Source organism: Eulemur rufifrons, chromosome 19 (assembly GCF_041146395.1).
Source record: "Eulemur rufifrons isolate Redbay chromosome 19, OSU_ERuf_1, whole genome shotgun sequence".
Classification (NCBI taxonomy): Eukaryota; Metazoa; Chordata; class Mammalia; order Primates; family Lemuridae; genus Eulemur; species Eulemur rufifrons.
Window position 1 is genome coordinate 107,852,716 of NC_091001.1, and position 22,739 is coordinate 107,875,454.

Below are 22,739 nucleotides of genomic sequence, written 5' to 3' on the forward strand. Positions count from 1 at the left end.
TCCCAATCCCGCTCCACCTCTTCCTTTTCCCTCCCCATCCTCTCCGTGGATTCCGCGGTTCGGGTTTCCCGGGCGCCGGCCGCCGGGAAGCGGCTCCGTGCGTGGGCGCGCTCGCGGCGGCGGGCATGCGCACGGGCGCGGCGCACTGCGCATGCGGGAAGATGGCGGGCCTGGCGTCCTGAGAGTTTCGGGTCGCTGTGTTCCCAGCCCGTCCGCGTTGGGAGCGCTCGGGCTCGTGGGGCCGCGGTGCGCGTGCCGGCGGGCGGGACGGCCTAGCAGGGCCGCGCCTCCGAGCAGGCCGCGGGCCCGCTTCCTGCTGGGCCCGCGGAAATCGGCGTGTTGGGGGCGGCGCTCGTGCCGGGCGGGAGAAGGCGGGAGAGCTCGCGGGGTGCGAGGGGCGCGGGCCGCCGGGCCGGGCAGCATGAGTCAGCAGCGGCCGGCGAGAAAGTTGCCCAGCCTTCTCGTGGACCCGGCGGAGGAGACGGTGCGTCGCCGGTGCCGGGACCCCATCAACGTGGAGAGCCTGCTGGTAAGTGCCGGGCTGGGGCGGGGTCTCCCGTGTCCCGCCCCCTCCTCCCGGCGCTGCCACCGAGCCGAATGACCCGTCTTCTCGGTTGCCGCTGTCCCCGGGCCAGGCACTGCCCCTCACGTGCTGCCAACCACATTCTCCCGCCTTCCCAGCCTTCTTGGGTTTTCCCTTGGGGCTGCAGAGCACTGTGAGAGAATATTGTTCAACTTTGCGTTAGAAAGTCTGTATTATCCTCCCTCAGCAGGACCCTAGGTGTATCTCTGCAACTTATCACTTATTCTTCTTTTTCCCACCTCTCCAGTTTTTTGCCTATCTGCAGCCGTTTAAAACCTCGTCCACCCCTCACATTTCCCACGCTGCACCTCCCCATTATCTCTCGTCTTGTTTGATGGAGAAAATAGGTGGGAGATTTGGCTCCCCTACTGTAAAAGGCCAATTTCCTCTACTCTTGTTATAAACTAGTTGCTGTATTCCCCGTGGTTCTCAGGGCTCTTGATGAATCCATCCTTTCCATTTCCCCCAATAATTTCGACTTCTCTGCCGCTTTCTTCCCATAACTGGTAGTAACTAAACATTTACGCGAGTCATTATGCCAAATCCTCCTGCCAAATTTTTTATGAGCGTTATCTCATTTAAGCCCTTGCCGCAGTCTTAAAAGATTATTATCCTTGTTTTACGGTTACCCAAACAGACTTGGAGATGTTATGTGGCTTGCCCATGGTTAGATACTAAGTGGAGAAACCTAGGTTTAACCTAAGAATGTCTGACTCCAGGTGATAAATTCTTGACTATTTAAATTGCATCCTAAATCCAACCACACCTTAAAAGATAACGTGTCTTTATCCCCTTCCATCTACTGTATCTCTTCCCCTCACAGCCAAACTTCTTGAAAAAGTTGTTTGTGTCCAGTTGATTGTCTGTCATTACCACCCAACCCACTGCTGGGGACCTCTGGCCTAAGCACACTTGTAAGACTGTTCTAACCAAGGTCACTGACAATCTTGTCAATTCCAGCAACTGTTGTAGTTTTGACACAATCAGCCACTCTTGTTGGAAGCTCTCTCCATTGAGTTGCTTTGACACCACATAAGCTCCATTTGCTTATTTGGCTTCTGTATGTCATCCTCTTCCTCTCCCCATTCCTCACGTGTTGAGTTACTCAGGGTTCTTGCCTACCTTCTCTACACATTCTTCATACGAGAGTTCATTTGCCACTTCCAGGACTTGTGTTACCGTCTGCATTTGACCCTTGAACAACATGGGTTTAGGAATGCCAACCCCCCAAAGCCAAAATCCACCTTAACTTTTTGACTCCCCCAAATTTACAAATAGCCTGCTGTTGACTGGAAACGTGACTGATAATGTGAACAGTTGATTAATGTATATTTTATATGTTTTATGTATTATATTCTGTATTCTTAAAGTAAGCTAGAGAAAAGAAAATGTTATTAAGAAAATCATAAGGAAGAGAAAATATCTTACTAGTCATTAAATGAACGTGGATCATCATAAAGGTCTTCATCCTCCTCATCTTCATGTTAAATAGGGTTGGTCTTGCTGTCTCTGTTTACAGAGGCAGAAGAAAATCAGCACATTAATGAATCTGTGCAGTTTGAGCCTGTGTTTGAGGGTCAACTGTATATTGGTACCGTCTGTATTGGTGGTCTTTTGAGAATTTGATAAAAACTCTAAATTCTTACTATAGAAGAACCACTTAACTTTGCATTTAGTGTGTCAGAAGATACACACATCCCTTGAAGTCTTAGTTATTTGCCTACTCTGGTTGTTTCAGTTATCATGTTAGTAATAACTCCTAAATCTGTAAATCCAGGTTAGGGCTTTTCAGCTTGTCTACTAGACATTCCTACTTAGATTTCAAACTCATACAGTAGTCCCCTCTCATCCCAGGTTTTGCTTTTATTGGTTTCAGTTACTTGTAGTCAATTATGGTTTAAAAATATTAAATGGAAAATTTCAAAAATAATTCATTCATTCATTAGTTTTAAATTGCTTGCCTTTCTATTAGTGTGATGAACTCTCAAGCTGTCCTGTCCCATCCCACCTGGCATGTGAATCATGCCTTTGTCCTGTGTATCCATGCTGTAGATGCTACCGTCTGTTAGTCACTTACTAGCCATCTTGGTTCTCAGAGCAACTTGTCGCAGTATCACAGTACTAATGTTCAAGTAACTACCTAATAGTGGCCCCAAAGCACAAGAGTACTGATGCTGGCAATTCAGATATGCCAGAGAGAAGCCATAAAGTGTTTTAAGTGAAAAAGTGAAAGTTTTCACTAAGAAAAAAGTCATATTCTGAGGTTGCTAAGATATATTGAGAGAGAGAGACCACGTTCACATAACTTTTATCATAGTATAATCTATTTTGTTATTAATCTCATATTGTGCCTAATTCATAAACTAAACTTTATCATAGGTTTGTGTGTATAGGAAAAATCATAATGTATATAGGGGTCAGTACTGTTGGGGGGTCTACTGTATATCCAAAATTGAATTTATTTCTATATTAGTCAGGGTTCTCCAGAGAAACAGACCAATACTGATACAGATTTTGGTACCAGGAGTAGTTCTAGAGGAACAGAATTTTAAGGATGAGTTTCCTTAATTGGTTTTGAGTTTCTGGAATTGGCTTTCTAATCTGATTAGACCTAAAAATGCTAAGGACTCTACTTCTAATAGTACAGAGAGCGTTGATAGTCCATGGTGTGAACTGTTTATTTATAGAGATACACAAAATAAATGTGTTTGATGCTCCCAATTTACTGCTTATAAGAGACAGGGAATTTAGTAACTCCATACATGGTGCTTTTGAACATTTGTGGAAAACCAAGGAATATAATGACATTGGTTGGTTCCTTCTAGTGTCACTGAACAAAGTGATGAAAGAAAAGAATGAGCTCAGGGATTCCATTTCTTGGGTCCAGCTCCATACAAATGACCTAAGAGTTTCTAAGTGTGCCCTGGGTCAGAATCTTCTGTAGCTACAGGGCTGAAATTGCAGAAATCAAACGCGAGGACTCGTCCTGGGACCGGCTGAATTACAATGAAAGTTGAACTCTTTAGTCTTGCAGAGTACCTACTGTTAAAGTAAGGGCGCTGATTGGGGAAGAATGGGATCCTGCAAGTTGGGATGGGGACTTTTGGGAAGACCCTGATGAGTCTGGGCACATTGAGCTCCTAAATTCTCATGAGTCTTGTTTGCCAGAAGTGACCTCCCCACCCCTAGGGGCAGGAGCATTCCTACCCACAGTGTTGTCAGCCTTTCCACCTGCAGGAGGGAATTGAACTCTGCGTTGCCCGAGGAAATGGCATGGGTCTCCCGAGACAGTTGCCTAGCAAGACAGTGGTGGGCTCCTGAGGACCCACCCACAACCCCTCTTTTCTTCTAGACCTATAACTAGACTCAAGTCCAGCAGGACCCAGGAGGAGGTGCACTACATCCCACTTCTGGTACCAAAACTTGTATTAGGGTTCTCCAGAGAGAACCAATATGATATATAAATGCAGTCATGTGCCACATAATGACATTTCATTCAGTGATAGCCCACATATACAATGGTGGTCCCTTAAGATTACAGTGGAGATGAAATATTTCTGTCACAAATACTAACCATTGTATTATGGTTGCCTTCAGTATTCAGTACAGTAACATGCTGTACAGGTTTATAGTTTAGGAGCAGTAGGCCGTAGCATACCAGATAGCCTAGTTATGTAGTAGACTATACCATCTGGGTTTGTGTAAGTGCAATGATGTTTGCACAAACATAAAATCACCTAATGACGCATTTCTTAGAACGTATCCCCATCATTAAGCAACACAAGACTATGTATAGATATATGAGAGGGGACTTACTAGAAGAATTGGCTCATGGTTACGGAAGCTGAGAAGTCCTATGCTGGGCCAACTGCAAGCTGGAGACCCTGGGATGTTGATAGTCCAAGTCTAGAGGCCTCAGAACCAGGGAAGCTGGTGGTGTAACTCTCAGTCCAAGGCTAAAGGCCTGAGAACCTGGAGGTCGGCTGGTGTAAGTCCAAAGGCCTGGGAGCCTGCAGTTGTTATCCAAGGACTGGAGAGCACTGATAGTCCCAGCTCCCGCAGATGGCTGGACATATTTGCCTTTTTCTGTTTTCATTCTCTCCAGGCCCCAGCGCATTGGGGTGGTGTCTGCCCACACTGTCGTCCACTCAGACTTGCTGCTGATCTCTGGAAACTATACCCTCACAGGCACACCCAAAACTAAAGCGTTACCAGGTTTCTAGGTATTCCTTAATCCAGTCAAGTTGGCCCCTGACGTTAACCATCAGAATTATCTTCTTGCCTAAGCAGGCAACAACTTTGCCGTGTCTTGTCTTAATAAATGGTACCACACCCACTGTATTGCCCAAGCCAGTGTCCTAGGCATCATTCTTGCATTCTCCCTTTTCCAAACTGACCCTTTCCAGCCTCCCAATCTAATTATTAATCACCAGTACCTGTCACTTCTGACCATCATCTGCCTTTCAGACTGTTGCAATGCCTTCCTAAGCAGTTTTCCTGCTTCCAGTCTTGCCCTTCACTTCCCATATGTTCACACATAATAATGATCTTTTAAAGTGTATTTCTAATTATGTCACTTGGCAGAAAGACTCTGTCATGGTTTCCTAGTGCTGTCAGGATAGAGTAGAAACTTCTTCACAATCTGGCTCCTGGGTTTGCCTTTCCTGAACTGCATTATCATTGCTAAATATTCCATGTTTCCATATTTTTTCATACCCCTCCAGGTCATTGAATTTGCTGTTTTCTGTCTAGGTTGAACACCCTACCTACCCACACTCCCCCTTCCAAAACAAGCTCTCTTTTTTTGTTGTTTGATTTAAAAAAAAAAAAAAAATGCGTGTTTCCTTCGGATGGTGTTTCCAGTCTAGATTTGTATGTCTTTTGTCTGAAGAGCCTCCCTAACCTCTCAGGACTGGGTTAGGCACCCGCTTTGTGCCCCCAAAGCATCTTTCTCTCTACAGTGGGCGCCTCTTAGGTCTCTAAGTGCAGCGACTGCCCATTTCATTTTATATCCCAGTGCATTGTGCCTCTCACAGAAAGATTCAGTAAATAGTTATTGAATAAATGAAGTAGGTGCTTTGTAAATGTTTGAATGTATGATTGTTTTCCTGCCTGTAAAGTGGTGATTTGAGTATCTATCTCAGTATTTTTTAATTGGCTAATTATTGGAACTACTCAGTAAGCTGTGTGTTGCTGTGCAAAGTTTAGTTATGTATCTTGGTGATTGTTTTTTGCCTGAATAAATGGCTTAAAAGCTCTCTGGAATTTTTGAGAAGGGAGAACAGAGGGTTGGCTGGAGGTAGAACTTAGTCTGCACATTGAAAAGTAAGAAACATTTGAATGGATGAGAAGAATGCAATCGCCCTGAGAAAGGTGTGTTTCCAAAGAGCTCTTCAAGGAATATTGCTCCCCAAAATGGAATTGGTACAAAGAGGCATCTGTATAGGGAAACTTTCAACCAGTTTTGAGGCAGTGCTTAGAATTTTAGTCCCTAAATTTCACCTTTTATTTTTCTTCTTCCACTTTTGAAAAAGCTCTTCAAAACTTCTCTCAGATTTAAAAGTGTAGAGGTCTTTAGATGTGGGATTTGGAGCAGCAGTGAAATAGCTTTGAACTTGAAGAAATGTGCCTGCTTGCCCATCAGGAGCTGCTGGTTCCCAGAGAGCTGTGTGCCCTGTCAGGGCACTGAGATCATCCTTAGTGGTTTTCAGTTTGAAGGTTGCTGCCTTCTCCACTTTGTAGCTAAGATGCAAACAGGAGGTATATATAAAATGATGTCTGCCCCTCAGGGGCAAAGGTACTTTTGTGATTTCTCCAAGATAAAGAGATAGTGTTTTCATATTCAAAGGGGAAAAAAATGAATGTTTTCCCATGTATATCAGTATAACCAGTATGTAATAGAACTGCATTTATAGCAGAGTGGGAAAAAGAAAGCAATTTTTTCTCCAGTATTATGCCTAACTGAAGTGTTATCCCAGTACCAACTTGTGAATAACTGTCTAGACGAGGAGACAAGGGGGAGGGAGGTCTAGAGCAGAAAAGATGCCCGTTCAGACTATGTGGCTAGCAGATAGTGAGGCAGCCAGTAAGGACTGTGTTTGGGGGCTTGGCCCTGTTGCTCTAAATTGACAACAGAAGCCGCTGCGGCAAGTCACCTCTGAGCTTATCTCTGACAATTTAGGATATTTGTTAGTGTGTGTTCCAGATCAATGTGATGAGGATGGATTTTTTTCATTCAAGAATCTTGCTCCAATAGCTAGCCCCTGTCTCATACTAAATTAGCAGAGAGCTTAAATGTAAAAATAGCAATGACAGTTGGTCATACTTGTCAAATGTCTGACTTTAATAGGACTGCTTCAGAGTTTTGCTGTTGGATACCATGTTTGCAAGTCACTGTTGTCAAGGCTGTTCAAGAGAGCTAGCCAGACATAGTCCCTGCCCCCAAGGCAGGCATTCCCGTCTCCAGTGTTGCGCACTGCAGCACGTCTACATGTTCCTTTCAGTTCTAACAACCAAACTAATTTTGTAGTGGGATTCTATCTCAATGGAATTATTTCGTATCAAGTTAACTTGCTAACAGATGCTATCATCAGATGATAAGAAAATCATTGTGCCAACGATTTGTTAACAGTTATAAGCAAAGAGCTTCTTAACTGCACACCCTGCCTTAAGGCTTCCCAATTTCCCAGTCCTTTGCCATATTGCTGCCATACTTTAATTTCTAAACCGTGAACTTGATTGTGTCTTGTTCAGAAACCTTTGGTAATTCTCCACTAGTTATGACATAAAGCACAAACTCCTTAGCATGATTTTATGTGGTGCTAGCGTGCCCTTCCAGCTTCAAAATCAAGTCATTCTCACACTGGCCGCATAGGTAGGTTCTCAAAAACATGCCACGCAATTTATGTCTTCACACCCTAGTTTGTTTCATTTTCTGCACCAGTAGTCTTTTTCTTCCCTCCCTATGGTTTATTATTCAGGCAAAATTTGACTTGTCAAGGCTCAGCTGGGGCCGCCTTCCCTGTGAATCCTTCTGTGATTTTCCTGCCTGGGTGCATCCATAGTACTTCTGTTGATTCTCTCCTTAGAGCACCTGTGGAATTCACTCACCCTAGTTTTGCTTTATGGGTCAGTTTTTTCACTTAGACAAGAGCTGAACCTGTTCCCAGCTTTTCTGGAGGTATGTGACATCATTACACCTTGTTCCAAGCATTGAGATTAATAGGAGTTTCTGTTTGCACAGTTTCATCTTAAGGTTTCATTTTATTTTATTATTTGCAAGAAATGTTTCTGAATGTGTCATAAATGTCACTATAGCTTCCAAATAGCTGGTAAAATGGTTGAGCATTAATAACGGAGCTGCTACTAACCTCCTGGTTGTTTCAGTAATTTAAAAGACTTTTTAATTTATCTAATACAGAAGTTTCTAGTTATCCACAGCATGCATTCTTTCCCATTATTAGAAGTGCTGCTGTTTTTACATTAATTGCAATGGGAAGGCATGCCTGCCTACAAAAGTTTATGAGCAAATTTTTTGGAACCACTTATACTTAAATAGCAAAGGGTGAGCATTTGTTAGTTTAGATAGATGTTCCACCTCTACTGAGCTTTCCAGAGTCAGGGACAGTGTCTTAATGATCTTTGCATTCCTTTTTATCCTCAGCACCTGATGCAGTCACCAAGTTAATGTCTATTCAGTAATAAATTCTCATATTCATACTCCCACCCTTCCTTCTCTTTACTACTTCCATAATTATGCACGTCCATGCAATCTGAGAAATTTAAATCTATGGACATTGTCAGATGCGATTACAGTTGATGTAGATATAGTTTGGAAGGACTACTTTTCTCACACCCAGATTATTACTTTGGGGTGAAAAAAAACCCTTCCCTTTACATTATAGAGTAAAATGCTATTCATTTGCATTGTTGTTTTAAAATTACTAAGTTAAATTTTTACATCTTTTTTTTCAGCCATCAAAAATAAGGATTAATTTAGAAGATAATGTACAATATGTGTCCATGAGAAGTAAGTTGATTCCTGAATAAGTTTTGTAGTTTGAACTTAATATGATTAAAATGATTTATTTTGAATGTATATGAGTTGAGGAGAAACTGAAATAAAATATATTATTTGTACACTGAAATGTAGAGTTTGGAATTTGAGTAAAAACTCCTGGAGTTGTGGGTTGAATAAGGTGTACAAATGCCATCTTATTTTTCATAGAACAGTCTGTATTTAAGGTTATTTTTCCAAAATTCCTCCTGTGAGAGAAATTTACTCTTTCCTTCTTGGCAACTACCTTAGGTTAATGTTTAGGGTATCTGTTAAAGGAGATGGATCACTTGCTCTAGTTCCCTATCCTTCTGGAAGTCTTTATGATAGATTGCCCCGTCCGTAATTTCTTCCTAATTTGGTCCTAATCTCAGTGGATAGATCGTGCATAGATGCCTAAATATAAATCTTATAAATATTAACCCTTAGTTTTTCCTCAGCTCCTGCTATACTCTGACCCATAGATGGTCACCAAGTTTGGTCAGCTTTGGCTTTGAAGTGTTCTTTCATCCATCCCATACTACCAATTTATAACTGATACCTAACATTTACTGAGCTTGTATGCCAGTGTGAGTTTTCTAGTACAGAAATGGGGTTAATGTTGTCATTCACCTTAAATTCTTCAGTGGTGCTCTATTACCTGCAGAGAAAACCCTGACTCCTCATATAGTTGATTTTATTTATTTGTACTAAATTTAGAAGCCACCTCATATCCTTAAAAGAAACAAGGTGGTAGAGAATGGATAGATGAAACAGAAAGACAAGGCCCTTGAAGGTCCTGAAGGTCGTTTCTTGCTTAATGTTGCAGCCTCATCTTCAGCACTCTGCTGCCCTTATCCATTGCTAAAGCTACCTACACACTACCTGTGGATTCCCTGAATGCACTGGGTTCTCAGATGCTGCTTTGTTTTCTATGTGTTGTTTCCTCTCCCTTACTTCAGCCCTCACCCTGTGTGGCAGTGGGCCAGCACCTGCCGTCAGCATTCCGTGCGCCATGCCCAGCCTGCTCGCGTTAGGAGGCCCTCCCAGCCCCAGCTCCAGCAAAGGTTTTATTTCATGGTATCACTATACCAAGTGCTCTAGCACTTATTCAGGATTTATTATGTAATGCAGTTCCTCATTAGACTATGGAATTCCTTTAGCTTGAAGGCCTTTTTAATCTTATTTATGTCCCCTCAGCAACTGTCATGTTGTAGGTGTTCAGTTATATTTGTTCTTTATAAAATAACTAACATCACAGGAATGTACTTATCCTGAGCTTATAAGACCAGGCCTTGTTAGTAATTAGTATAATGAAATATATGCTTTCTAAAATTAGAATTCCTCATTTGTACTCTTCTAAGTTTTGTTGTAGAATAGTGACTTTCTTCTACTTCCAATTAAAAATACTTTTAAATTCCTAATTTACTCCTGTTTAATTTTAAGTGTAGAAATGGGCTCCACAGAGAAGATATTTATATTATGAAATATGTACTTTTGTTCCTGGAGTAGCCACCAGTGGTCTTTAAATTGAATGTGACATTGTGAAGGTTCTGAGTAAGGGCATTTCTGACTGAAGGTGGGATGGACATTTCTTTTGAGACATACTGATTGTGGTATGCCATGGAAGTAGAGAAAAAGGGAAATCATATATTCTACACCAGGATGACAACTGAGTTATTTTAGAAATTATTTCCTCTGCAGACCAAGCCATGAGAACTTTTTCTTAGTATCAAATTAGAAAAGATGAAAAGGATGATAATATTTAGTTCTGGCAAGTGGATGAGATTAAGCCCTTATATACTGTGTAAAATTGATAGATCCCATAACCTCAATAGCAGTTTTGCAGTACATATCAAAATTCCTTAAAAATATCCTTTTACTCAGCAACTTCACATCTTGGAATTTATCTAAAGGAAATAGTTAAGGGTACATACAATAATTTAGCAACAAGTAGGTTCATTGAAATATTATGCAAAATATTAAAGTTGTAGACAGTCTGAATTTCCAATATTGAGATAACTTTAACAAATATTCCATGCAGTTAAATATGTAGCCATTAAAAATAATGTTGAAATACATTTGTTGACATGTCATGATGTTTACAATATTGAGTTAAGAGCATGTTACAAAATGGTAAGTTCCTATTTTTGTTTTTAAAAACTATATGTACATATTGACACGTGTGTGTATTGTCAGGGTGTGTTTATGAAAACCCAAAATCATTGTACTAGGTGAGGGACTTAAGAGATTTTTTTTTTCCTTCATTTGCCTATCTGTTAATATAGGGTAATGAATATTTTTAAAAATAGATAAACCACTTTTCCTTGAGATGTATCATAATTTTCCTAATAAAAGATAGTTTGGGCTCTTTTAAAAACTTTATCAGACAGGGTTATATTAATACTTTGACATGGATAGAAACATTAAAAAAAAAAAAAAAAAGCCCAACCTCTACCTTTGTTTTATAAAGAATTCCTTAACTTGAAGACCAAATGAGAATGTAATTTTAAAAATTATTTCTAATTCTATTCCTGAGAGTGTTATGGATACAAAGGTAAATTTACTACTTTGTCTGATAAGATGCAGTAGACTTCTAAAAATTCACATGTTCATTAGAAACTGGTTGCGTATTTCAAATACTCCTTTAAGTCTAAAGCTTTTGTTTAGACCTAGGATAGGCAAATAAATTTCTTATCCATTTTGAGAAACTTATTTGATAGAAATCAGCCATGATTCAGTCAGTGTTTAGAAATTTCTGCAGCTGTCTATGCTATTTGATCAAGAGAAAATAAATGATTTTTTAAATGAGTTGAGAAATGTTATTTAAAATTTTACAAATGTGTTTATTTTGTTTCCCAGAAGCTCTAAAAGTGAAGAGACCTCGTTTTGATGTATCACTGGTTTATTTAACTAGAAAATTTATGGATCTTGTCAGATCTGCTCCTGGGGGTATTCTTGACTTAAACAAGGTTGCAACAAAACTGGGAGTGCGAAAACGAAGAGTATATGATATCACCAATGTCTTAGATGGAATCGACCTCGTTGAAAAAAAATCTAAGAACCATATTCGGTGGATGTGAGTTGGTTTCAAACTTTTGATGGCCTTTTTTTTCTTCTCATCAAGTGACAGTTCCATGCTTAAAACAAACTAGATAATAACAGTGTTTTGACAATATTAAACAAAGTAAGATATGACTTCTTATTAGAAAAGGATCCTATAAATTTTCTTACATTATCCCACAAAAAACATAATTTAAAAAAAAAATACTTCCTCAGTTCCAATTCATTATTGATATCAGGGGAAATCTGTGAAAGTTATAAAACAGTGGTTTTCACACTGGAGTGTAGTGAACACCTAGAGCCTCCTGCTTTAGGAGTTATAATTCAGTAGTTCTGGGGGAAGGCAGGAATCTACATTCTCAATAGGTAGCCTAAGTGGTTATGATGCAGGTGGACTATGGATCATACTTTGAAACATACTGCCCTGAATATTTGGAAAAAAAAAAAAAATTAGACTTAATGTCTGAAAGGCAATTAATTGCTAAAGACTTGATGTGATTAGGAAGCATCCCACGGAAAGAGGACCAAGATACTGATGTAGTGAAAGGTATGTGCGTGCACATGCCTGGAAGAAAAAAGCTATTATACCTAGAATAGGCAAGTATTTTGGATCAAGAAGAAACAGGTCCAGTATGTAAGTGTATAGAGACTTTGCAGGCAAATGAAAAATCTGCCAAAAAAGATCATAAAATGACGCTAAGTAATTAACTTAGTTATTAGAGGAAATGGATTCATAAGGGAAGTTATTTTTTCAATAGTACAGAAATACAGATTGAATTTTATTTTGAACATTTTTACTAAATGACATTGAAAAACACTTTAGGGGTTCATATCAGATTGCATTCTGAATCACTAATTAGAATCAGATTTGAAAACTAGCAAGCGAAGGATAAAAGATAAAAGTAACAATTTTTCCTCTATTTTCCATAAAGATTGAAGGAAAAAAGTGAATATAAGTTGTTGCCTAGTCATATCATATTGGAGTAGACACTGATAACTACAGAAAATACATCTTTTTACAATAATGAAAATAATCATTATATTCAGGTGGAATATACACAGTAGGGGAAAATACAGACTTATAAAATTTTAGCAGAGGAACTGTCATCTTGCCAACACTTCTTATTTTTCATGTGTAGAAACTAAGGTACTAAAAGATCATAACTTGTCAAAAGTTGTGCCGTAAGCAGTAGGGCTGGGTATTATTGACTCTTAGATCAGTGCTCTTTTTACTTCATTGGCCTGTGTCTATGGTTATTCATTTCCATAGGGTTGTAATATATTTTTTGAAAAAGTTCCCTTGTAAGATGAGAAACTATAAATGGGAACAAAAAATAATTTATGTACAAGAGGAATAATGGCTGTTTAGAATAAAGATAGGGCAGAAGTTAAGTCAAAGTCCCTAGTTTTTGTCTGTCATTTTGGAAAATACCAAATGTAAACATTTGAAGTTCTGATGACCTAACTTGAAATTACTCTGTAATCTCCTACATGTTATTGATGGTGATTTTTTTTTTCTTTTAAAGAGGGTCTGATCTTAGCAATTTTGGAGCAGTACCCCAACAAAAGAAGCTACAGGAGGAACTTTCTGACTTATCAGCAATGGAAGATGCGTTGGACGATCTAATTAAGGATTGTGCTCAGCAGCTGTTTGAGTTAACAGACGACAAAGAAAATGAAAGATATCCTTTAAGTCTATACCTTTTTAAAATTTTTGCATCCAAAGCAAATTACTTTAGTGGAGTCAGCTTGGGGATTTGATTTATATATTTAAGATGTAAAATAGATCTTTAAAAGATAAAGTAAAAGTTAGTAATATAGTCTCAAACACACAAATAGTACATCATTGACTTTAGCTTCTTTTTGTGGTATTTAAATTCTGCATGATGGCCTCAGAAGCACAGTAAGAAACCAAGGTTGATGCTGCCACTTAAAATTAAAATAGTAGAGTGTTTGTTTTTATTCTTGTAGTCCGAATACTATGAAGATAGTAAAATATTTGTTGGCTTTTGTGAAATTCATGTTTTCCCTAATTTATAAACTGAGGTTTATTTCCGAAACAGAGTAAAGTGGTACTTAACCTGCCATTTGAGTCCACAAAAGCCCAGTGTTGTTGAACGTCGATACTGCTCCGAAGCTTAATGTGTCTGGGACCTGAGAGAGGACTTTATGTTTGTTACTGACCTTCCCTGGAGCACCCTTTGTGAGGGAGTCACTGATTCTGAGCTATTCCATACTTCAAATTTACTTAAACTCTCTACAGCAGTCAAGAATCCTATTCCCACAATATAGTTGTTAAAAAAAAAAAAAAAAAAAAAAAAAACACATTGCTATAGCCAATCAAAAACTTGGTTTAGTAAAATCGAGAGAATGCTGGAGAAACCCAATCACTTAATTGGTAAAATTTGAGGCAACATAATGAAGATGACTACATTCAGGTGGTAAGATGGAAAATAATTTTGGATGAGGGAAATCTGTCATACATGATAGTCCTGAGAAACTTATTCTCTTAAGTTTCTACTTTTTATAGATTTTTTTTTTTTTTTTGCCATCTGTCAATTTAGGGGATTCTTATCAAAAACGCTGAATATTTTTTCCCAAAGTTATAGTATGATCTAGCAATGAATAGGGAATAGGGTAGGAATTTGAATTCCTTCATGAGTCTTGTTTGTGTTAGCAACTTGGACTTTATTAATATTTTTCCCCAGAAATTGCCATAATAATCCCAATAGTACAGTTTAAAGGAATCCTTGGCCATTATTCTAAGTGAAGTAACCCAGGAACAAGGAACCAAATACCACATGTTCTCACTTACAAGTGGGAGCTAAGCAGTGAATATGCGTGTTCATAGAGAGTGACTCAGTGGACCTTGGAGACTCAGAATGGGGAGCTTGGGAGGGGGTTGTGGGATGAAAAATTCCCTTAGTTATAGTGTATGCTATTCAGATGATGAATATGGTAAAAACCTAGACTTTTGCACTGTGCAGTTCAGCCATGTTAAAAAAACAAAAACAAACACAGCTCCCTAAATCTATTTATATTTTTTAAAAAAGAATTAAACTGAGTTATCTTAAAATACTTTACATAATATAATCTTAAGAATTTTATATGAAATAATACAACTTACCAGTGAAATAATTTACTGCTTCTGAATTTGTATTCCATAAAAACTAAAGATATTCTAACATTATGCTTTCATTAATGAGTTATAAGAGATAAATTTTCTCCGTAATAAATAGCACTCTGCTTAGAGATCCTTGACTGATTTTTACACTAGCATATGTAACATATCAAGATATTCACAGCATTCAAGCCTTCCATGAACAGATTGTTATTGCAGTTAAGGCTCCAGAAGAAACCAGACTGGATGTTCCTGCTCCCAGAGAGGTAGGTAGTCCTGCATTTTAAAAGAGATTTGAAGAGGGAGGTGGGCCGATTGCTGAGGCTGTGCTCCATTGCAGTCACAGTAACTTAATAGCTGTTATGTACATGTTAGCTGTGTATCTGATACTATTCAAGGCACTTTGCACATTATAACATATTTTGAGTGACACAACAAATCAAGTAGACATCATTATCATCATCTTAAAGATGAGGAACCCAGAGCACAGAAAGATGAGTTAACTTTCTCAAAATCACACAGTAAGTGAGAGAACCAGAATTCAAAGCCTGGTAGTTTGGCCTCAAAGTTTGTTTTTAACCAATATACTGTAATGTTTCTAAGAGGAATCACCAAGAATTGGCCTGTTTTGAAGTTGCAAAAGTAAGATCTGATCTCAGCCAAGGCTCTGGGGAATTAACTTTACTAACAAACTCATAAAAGACTAATGAATTAACTAGAACACTACATTATAAATTTAAAATGAAAAGTAAAATTTCTGTGTGAATGAAAATATTCTTAACACCTGCTAGCTGCTTAGCACATTCTTTCCCTTGCAGGAAAGTTTGTATTGAAAGATAATTGTCATCAGAAGGTTGCTTGATAAGGATGGAGTCAGAACCAAGGAATGTGGCCATTCTTGGGACAAATCATCGAGTCTGACAGCCTGGTAGACCCATCAGTGCTCATAGTGAGGTCCTCTTCATCGCTCTGGGGATTTGCCCCCTCCAAGTGAAGAGCTTCCCCGCCATCCACCTTTCCTCTTATCCCCAGCAGATTTCTGTCCAAGTGAGGCCCCATGTCACTTGACAGTGTGTCAGTTAGGAACAGCTTTCTTTCATCTCTGTCACACTCAAACTGTGATCTCTTGGTGATGTTTCCTAGTTTTATTTGGAGTTAGGTACGTTCTAAGTGTCCAAGTAACATTTATATTAAATATGAGTTGTTTCACAGATTTTTTTTTTTTTTTTTTTTTAATAAGTAGCCGCTAGTCCTTCAACACATGTTTACTATGGGGCATGATAATCCATTCTGCAGTGACTGATGGGTTTTTGGGTTTTTTCCTATGCTATCAGCTGCATCAGACTATAATTGTTAAATCTTGCTAAGCCTTTAATCATGCTCAGGGCTTCTCTTCGAGTCCCATTTAAAGTCTGTGCACAAGGGCCCTGTTGGCCAGCCATTCTCAGCAATAGATATGTGTGTGTGCTGGGGAGAGAGCCGTGGACCTGGCGTGACAGTTGGCAAACTGGCCTTTGGGTCAAATCTACCCTGCTCCTTATTTTTGTAAATAATTGTATTTGGACACAACCACGTGCCCGTTTGTTTAGATAGTGTCTCTGACTGCTCCCACACTATAATAGCAGAGTTTAAGAGGCTGTGACAGGATGGTATGGCCTGCAAAACCAAAAATACTTACTGTCTTACCCCTTACAGAAGATGTTTGCTAATCCCTGATTTAGTGGGATGTGAAGTCCTCAGCTGCCTGCCAGTTCAGGGCAACATACTGGTTTCTTTTGTTGTTTCCAAATATCTATCAAGTTGCACAAGGTTTACTATTCAGACCTGACCTGACCTGGCACTCTAGAAGCTGAGCACAGATGTTCTCTAGCCCACCTGTGTGCAACCAGGAAGCCATAGCAAGGATGACAGATGAGGTTCTGAGACCCTCTGAGAGGCCGCATCTCACTGAACTCTGTTGTAAGAGTACAGTGAGATGTGGAGCAGGAGGGAGCAGTGGTGTCTGTGGTGTCCAGCCCAGGTCTAACCACGTAAAAGGGGAGAGAGTAGAGTTTATGTTACATTTGAACCAGCTCCCTGTTAACAAAACAAAGGAACCATAACTGTAACTATTCATTAAAGATTTAGCTTAATTCTCAGTAGAAGCACTCAATTTCCTGATTCCTTATGGAAAAAGTATTTTAATTAAATCCTTAGTAAACAAATCTGAAGCCAAAGGATGTGAAAATCACAATGAGTTAATAATAGTCCTTTGTTATGATTCTCATTTTTTTAATGTTTTAAATTACATAAGGTATATTTTGACTTGATCTTTTCCTCTTAGTTCTTTCACCTGGACAAACGAACGGCCCTTCCAGTTATCTCGATACCTCTTCATTGGGCTAGAAATCCAAACACACCCTTATCCTATGAAACTACAGGGTATTATAGAGTTCTTTGGTATCAAAACACTGATTTTCGACTCTCAAGTATAGCCTCCTTCAAGGGGTCGACTTCTTGAGTAGGAAAACAGGCTCTGGAGTGCGGAGGTGTTCACTTGGTGGCTGTGGCACCGTCACCACAGGATCGTGCAGCTGTCTTAACTGTGTGAATTGTCCAGTGGGTCAATGTGACTACAGCTAAGAAGATGCTTTCCTCAAATGTATGCTAGAAAGGAAACTACCAGAATTTAATTTTCAGAAAGGTTTTTTGAAATTTTTGCAGTTCTAGTGAGTGAAAAACTGTGCTTGATGAGTTCTTCATTCATCTTGATGATTCATGTGTCCTTTGCTAGGATTCTATCACAGTGCACATAAGGAGCACCAAAGGACCTATTGACGTCTACCTGTGTGAAGTGGAGCAGGGTCACACGGGTCACAAAAGGTCTGAAGGTGTCACCTCGTCATCTGAGAGCAGACGTCCAGAACGCCCTGCGGAAGGTAAACATACCAACTTTGTGATTAGGAAATTTGAGGTTCTAATGATATTTTAAGTGTATATAATTTTATGAATGTGTATTATGGCCTTAAGATAATTTTACTCTTCTTATCCACAAACACATATGGAAAAAAACAAGAATTACAAGGTAATTCTTACTGGAGTTTAGATATTTCTACAAACTCTATAGTTAGAGTTCTGTCTGGTCCCATGGCGGTACCACTGGCGGTAGGTTCTGAATAGGGAGGCTTTCGGTAAAACAGCAGCTCCACTCCCCAAAAGCCTCCCCAGTGACCTGGCCCATCAGGAGACTTCCAGCGCTGCACATCTTGGAGAAGGAAAGGTGCCAGACCTACTTGATCCAGGAGTCAGACAGCCATTCAGCTCAGCCAAGAGCCCACCCTACGGCTCCTGCAGGACTGAGCGGGATCCTCAATTTTGCATTTCTAAGGAGCGTAGCCTCCGGTCCGCCTGGCCAGAGCAGTAGCACCATCTAGCCTTGGATCCCAGCCTGCAGCTTTGTTCAGCTGCAGATGCCAAATAGTGTAATTGTGTGGCCAGGGAATACATCCTGTGACCAGCCTGAGCAGAAGCCATTGTGGTACCCGGCCAACAATTCCACCAGACAGCGGAGCCCAGGCTGTAGTCTCACTGGACGGTGAAGCCCAGGCAGTTTTCTCACCGCACAGCGGAGCCCAGGCAGTGATCTCACAGGACAGCAGAGCCCAGCCAGCAGCCCCACCGACATCAGAGCAAAGGCAATGGCCCAGCCAGCTAGAGAACTCGCAGAAAGCTCTGCCTGCCTGGGGTGGTCACCAGCTGGTCCTTCCAAAATCCCAGGCTAGTCTGAATAGGGACGCTCTATCCCTGCCAACGAACGCTTGGAAAGGCCAGAAGTGGAGGCTGTCTCCTCACATGCACAGATAACGACACAAGGACACAAAGATATTGAATAATCAGGGAATCATGACATCTCCAAAGGAAACCAATAAAGCCCTAATAAGGGATGACTTTCTATATTCTCTAACAGGGGCTTTTAGGTACAAGTTTGAGTTCCTGTTTATTCTTGTGAGACTGAAAAAATTAGCCTTATATTATTAACATGAGCTTGACTAGGGATCTTCAATTTTTTTTTTAAGTGGTTAGATTGTATGTTCTGTTACCTGTCTGCCTTTCAATCCTTCACTTAGGAGAATTTCTCTCTCATGTGTTCTTTTTTAGAAGAAAATCCTCAGCAAAGTGAAGAATTGCTTGAAGTGAGCAACTGATAGCATTTAAGAATTCATGTATTGAGTTTTGTGAGGAACATCCTACATGGGTGGATGGCTGATGCGTCAGTCTGATTCTCAGAGCAATAACTCGTCCCTGCAGTGCTCTCCTCCGTTAGTGGCAGCATTAAGGCCGATAGTACCTTTGAGTAGTTCACTACTTAGATAATTATGGTTTCCACATTTGAAAACAACTTTTTATAATTATTCACTGCTTTTTGTTAGCGAGATAGACACCCTGACACCTGAAATAACTTCATCACAAAGAGTGTTATGAAAACAGATGGTCAGGCCTGAGATGGATGTTCTTCGTGGACGCTGCCCTTTCCTTCAAGGATTGTATTGTTTATCACAAAAGAAATTGCCTTACACTGGTCATGTTTGCAGTTAGCTGTTGTACATTGGATAAGTGTACACACGAATCTAAATGTGATGTCTTTGTATATATACCTGTATAATGTTTAGAGTACTTATGAAATATGTCTAAGTGACACTTTTCACCCTTGTACAGCCAAAATAATGTATATATGGAAAGTAACAGACAAATTCTCTAATTTCCTTGGTATCTATAACTTATTAGAATCCTCTGGATGAGGGTTAGAGGAGAGTTTTTCCAAACTTCTACATGTAGAAGTATCATAAATGTGCTATACATTTACGTTCATGGAGCTAAAGTATTTTAATATGGTTCCCAATGCCGAAATTGGTATTAGATGCATCTTGATTTCAAGCTGTCTGCGGAGTTGTATGTCTCAGCAGATTGGTGGTATGCCCCAAGGCTCCAGGGGCAAGTATAGAAATGCCGTCAGATAATAGTGTAATTCATTGTGAGACATGAATTCAATCATGGCGAAAATTGGGAACTATTTTAAGGTTTTTGCAAGCAGATTTTTGTAATGTTTCTGTACGCAGCCTTGCTCTTTAATCAGAGGGGTTTTACTTAACAGAAGTTGTACCCCGCCCTCTCTCCAGCTCTAGTCCACATTTCCACGTACCTAGCTATTTCTACCTCATTGGGTAAGTCATTTACCACTCTGTGCCTCAGTTTACTCTGTAGTTTACCATTAGACTGTGAGCTCCTTGAGGGACCTTGTCGTAATCATTGTTATATCCCAGCGCCTTGCACCGTGCCTGGCCCAGAAAAAGTGCTTAATAAATGTTTTAACAAATCTGTGAGTGGGTGAGTGAATTGTAAAATTAGACTAATAATACCTGCCTTGTCTATCATACAAGATTCTTGTACCACTTGAATTCATATTTTAAACTTCTTTGCTTTTAAAGAAAGAGTTGAAGCAACTTAAAATTCAGATCATGTATAGAAGGATTTAAACTAGGAATCCGAAATCAAAGTATTAAAAACTACTGCTGAGTGTTTAGCATTCACATACCTCTGAGCTCCAGTGGCCGTCGCCAGCCCCGTCCTTCTGTGGAGCAGCTGCTCCTCCGCCGCAGTCCCTGCTGGTTTATTTCTCTGTGCCCGGGGACTGCCGACAGTGGTCCTCTCTGAATGGTTAGCCTCAAGGCTTTCCCTTCCTCCCTCTGTTTTATACAAAAAGTTATTTGAAATTAGCCAAAGAAAAGCCACAGGGGGCACTGTTTATCATCATTGGACTGGTTAGTGATAATGGTGTGACAAAATAGAGAATACAGGAGAAACAGCAAGTGTAGGGTAAAAATCAATTACATTTTGGACACGCTTGATGCAAGAAATTTAGATAGGTAACTATGCATTTGTAGGTCAGGTGTTCAAAAGAAAGATCTGAACTCTGTAGTAGATTTGGCAGTTGTCAGTTTATATGTGATGCTTTAAACCCTGAGAATAGGTGAGGTCATCTAATGAGAGAATAGCAGGAGAAGAGAGGCCCAAGAGCATCTGTATTTAAGGGGACACACAGAAGAAAAAGCCTTTCCTGAAAAGGAATAAGGAAAAGCTAAAGAAGGTAGTGTCCCAAAAACCAACAAAAAGGCTTTGCCAAAGGTGATAGCATCATTTCTGAGCAGCAGTTCCTTGTGAAATGTGACAGATGTTCTACTTTACAGATTGTTCTGAAGATAAAATGAGATCATATAAGCAAAATCCTTTGTAAATTGTAGATGTGTTATATAAATGAAGTATCTCTCAAGTCACTCCATCTTCTGGTGTTTGGTCTCTTCTTTTTAAAAGCACTAGAATAAGCGTCCCATGCGCTCATCTCTGAGCTCTTCCTCACTGCATCGCACCTCACTCTCCCATCTCTCCATACGTACACCACTGCTGACGTTCACGTGTGCTGCTTTCCTTCAGAAACCGGAGTGGTCCCACGTGTCCTGCCCACCGAGGTCCAGACTCTTGCTGTGGAAGGCCTGCAGGCCAGCCTCAGCCTCGCTCTCGGGTCTGGTCTTGTTACTTGCCTTGCAGGCCTTCAGCCCAAACCAAACTGGTCTTATCACTGTGCCTGAAATGCACATTGCACTTTCCCAACTTTCAGCCTTTGCTCTTACCCTCCTTCCTGGAATTATCTTCCTCTTCTCTGTGTTTCAGATTCAGCACCTGGCCCACACCCTTCCCCCCACCTAACTCCCATCCCGCATACGATCTGTGCACGGCACTTGGTAGACATCATTTATCCTCTTCAGTTGCTGCTGAGTTCCCAACTGGCGTTACGTGCTGTCGAAGTGTAGGGATCATATCTAACATGTATGTATTTCCCATATTCGTGTAGTGCTCCGTAAGTCTTTGCTGGTTGATAACAAGAGTGACCTGACTACACTCAAGCTAACTCCCAAGAATATAAAAACAAAAAAAAACCCCTGACTTTTCAAAAACACAAAACAACTGAATTTGCACTGAAAAAATATTGTTCTGCTAATTTTGCATTTTGTGAAGTTACAGCACATCTAATTGTCCCTCACCTCAGCAAAAGATGAATACCTTTGTGCTGTTGTCCAGAGGGAGCCTTTAAACTTGAGAGTTATGACCCTTTGTGTCCCTCCCTTTTGAGCCATTTTGGCCCCAGGGACGCTGGCATGGAGTTGGATGCCCAAAGTTAACAAGCGAATGATGGTGCCGATGAAGCATTGAGGGGCTTTCTCTTTCATACATGAGTGTGAAGTTGTGTCTCAAAATCTCAGGAATATGTCACTTGATTATTTAACAGTTGAAAATCAAAAGCAATTCATTGTACTACGTTGTTTCAGAATTGGCTCTTGAATTCCATTAGCGATTGGCTTAGCCCACCCTCCAGCGGCCCTGCCCAGCCATGCCAGGTGTCAGCTTAGGATGAAGGCAGTGCCTTCTGGCTTTATCTTCTGCTCTTGCAGCTTCTCTGACCACTGAACACAGACCTGGCACCTTGTTGGCTGTAGGCCCTATTATCGCTGTAGTTGGGTGGGAAAGGGACGATGTTTGGGGCTTTCAGCCTGGCCTTTGGAGGACAGTAGGTAGGGGCTCTGCAGCAAGAGGAGATCTGCTGAGAGAAAGGTAGAGAAAGGAGTGAAAAACAGGGTGACAGGAGAGGGAAAGAAGAAAGGGGGACAAGATGTGAAGAAGCGACGATGGGAGAAGTGAGGAAAAGTGACAGTGTGGCCTGGGCAATTGGCGTCCTCGTGGCCAGAGGAGAGGCCCCAGACCAGAAGTCTCCGAGGCGAGATTCCCGGGGCAGAGGGCTGCAGCTCACCTTAAAGAAACTATCACTTGTCAAGTTTTGATGTGGTACCAGGGAAGGATGTCCTCCAGGATATGGAAGGGCTACCAGAACCTTCCGTGTGCCTACC

At 40.5% G+C, this 22,739-nt stretch overlaps 1 protein-coding gene across 1 annotated transcript; it reads left to right on the top strand.

The window, feature by feature from the left end:
* Positions 1 to 176: 176 nt before the first annotated feature.
* On the top strand, positions 177 to 21,074 carry E2F6 (E2F transcription factor 6). Its single transcript, XM_069494254.1, has 7 exons — positions 177 to 529; positions 8,558 to 8,612; positions 11,481 to 11,697; positions 13,208 to 13,363; positions 14,954 to 15,068; positions 17,576 to 17,720; positions 18,940 to 21,074. Exons 1-7 carry the CDS (start codon positions 422 to 424, stop codon positions 18,984 to 18,986), a joined length of 843 nt encoding a protein of 280 aa, XP_069350355.1. The 5' UTR covers positions 177 to 421; the 3' UTR covers positions 18,987 to 21,074.
* Positions 21,075 to 22,739: the final 1,665 nt, after the last annotated feature.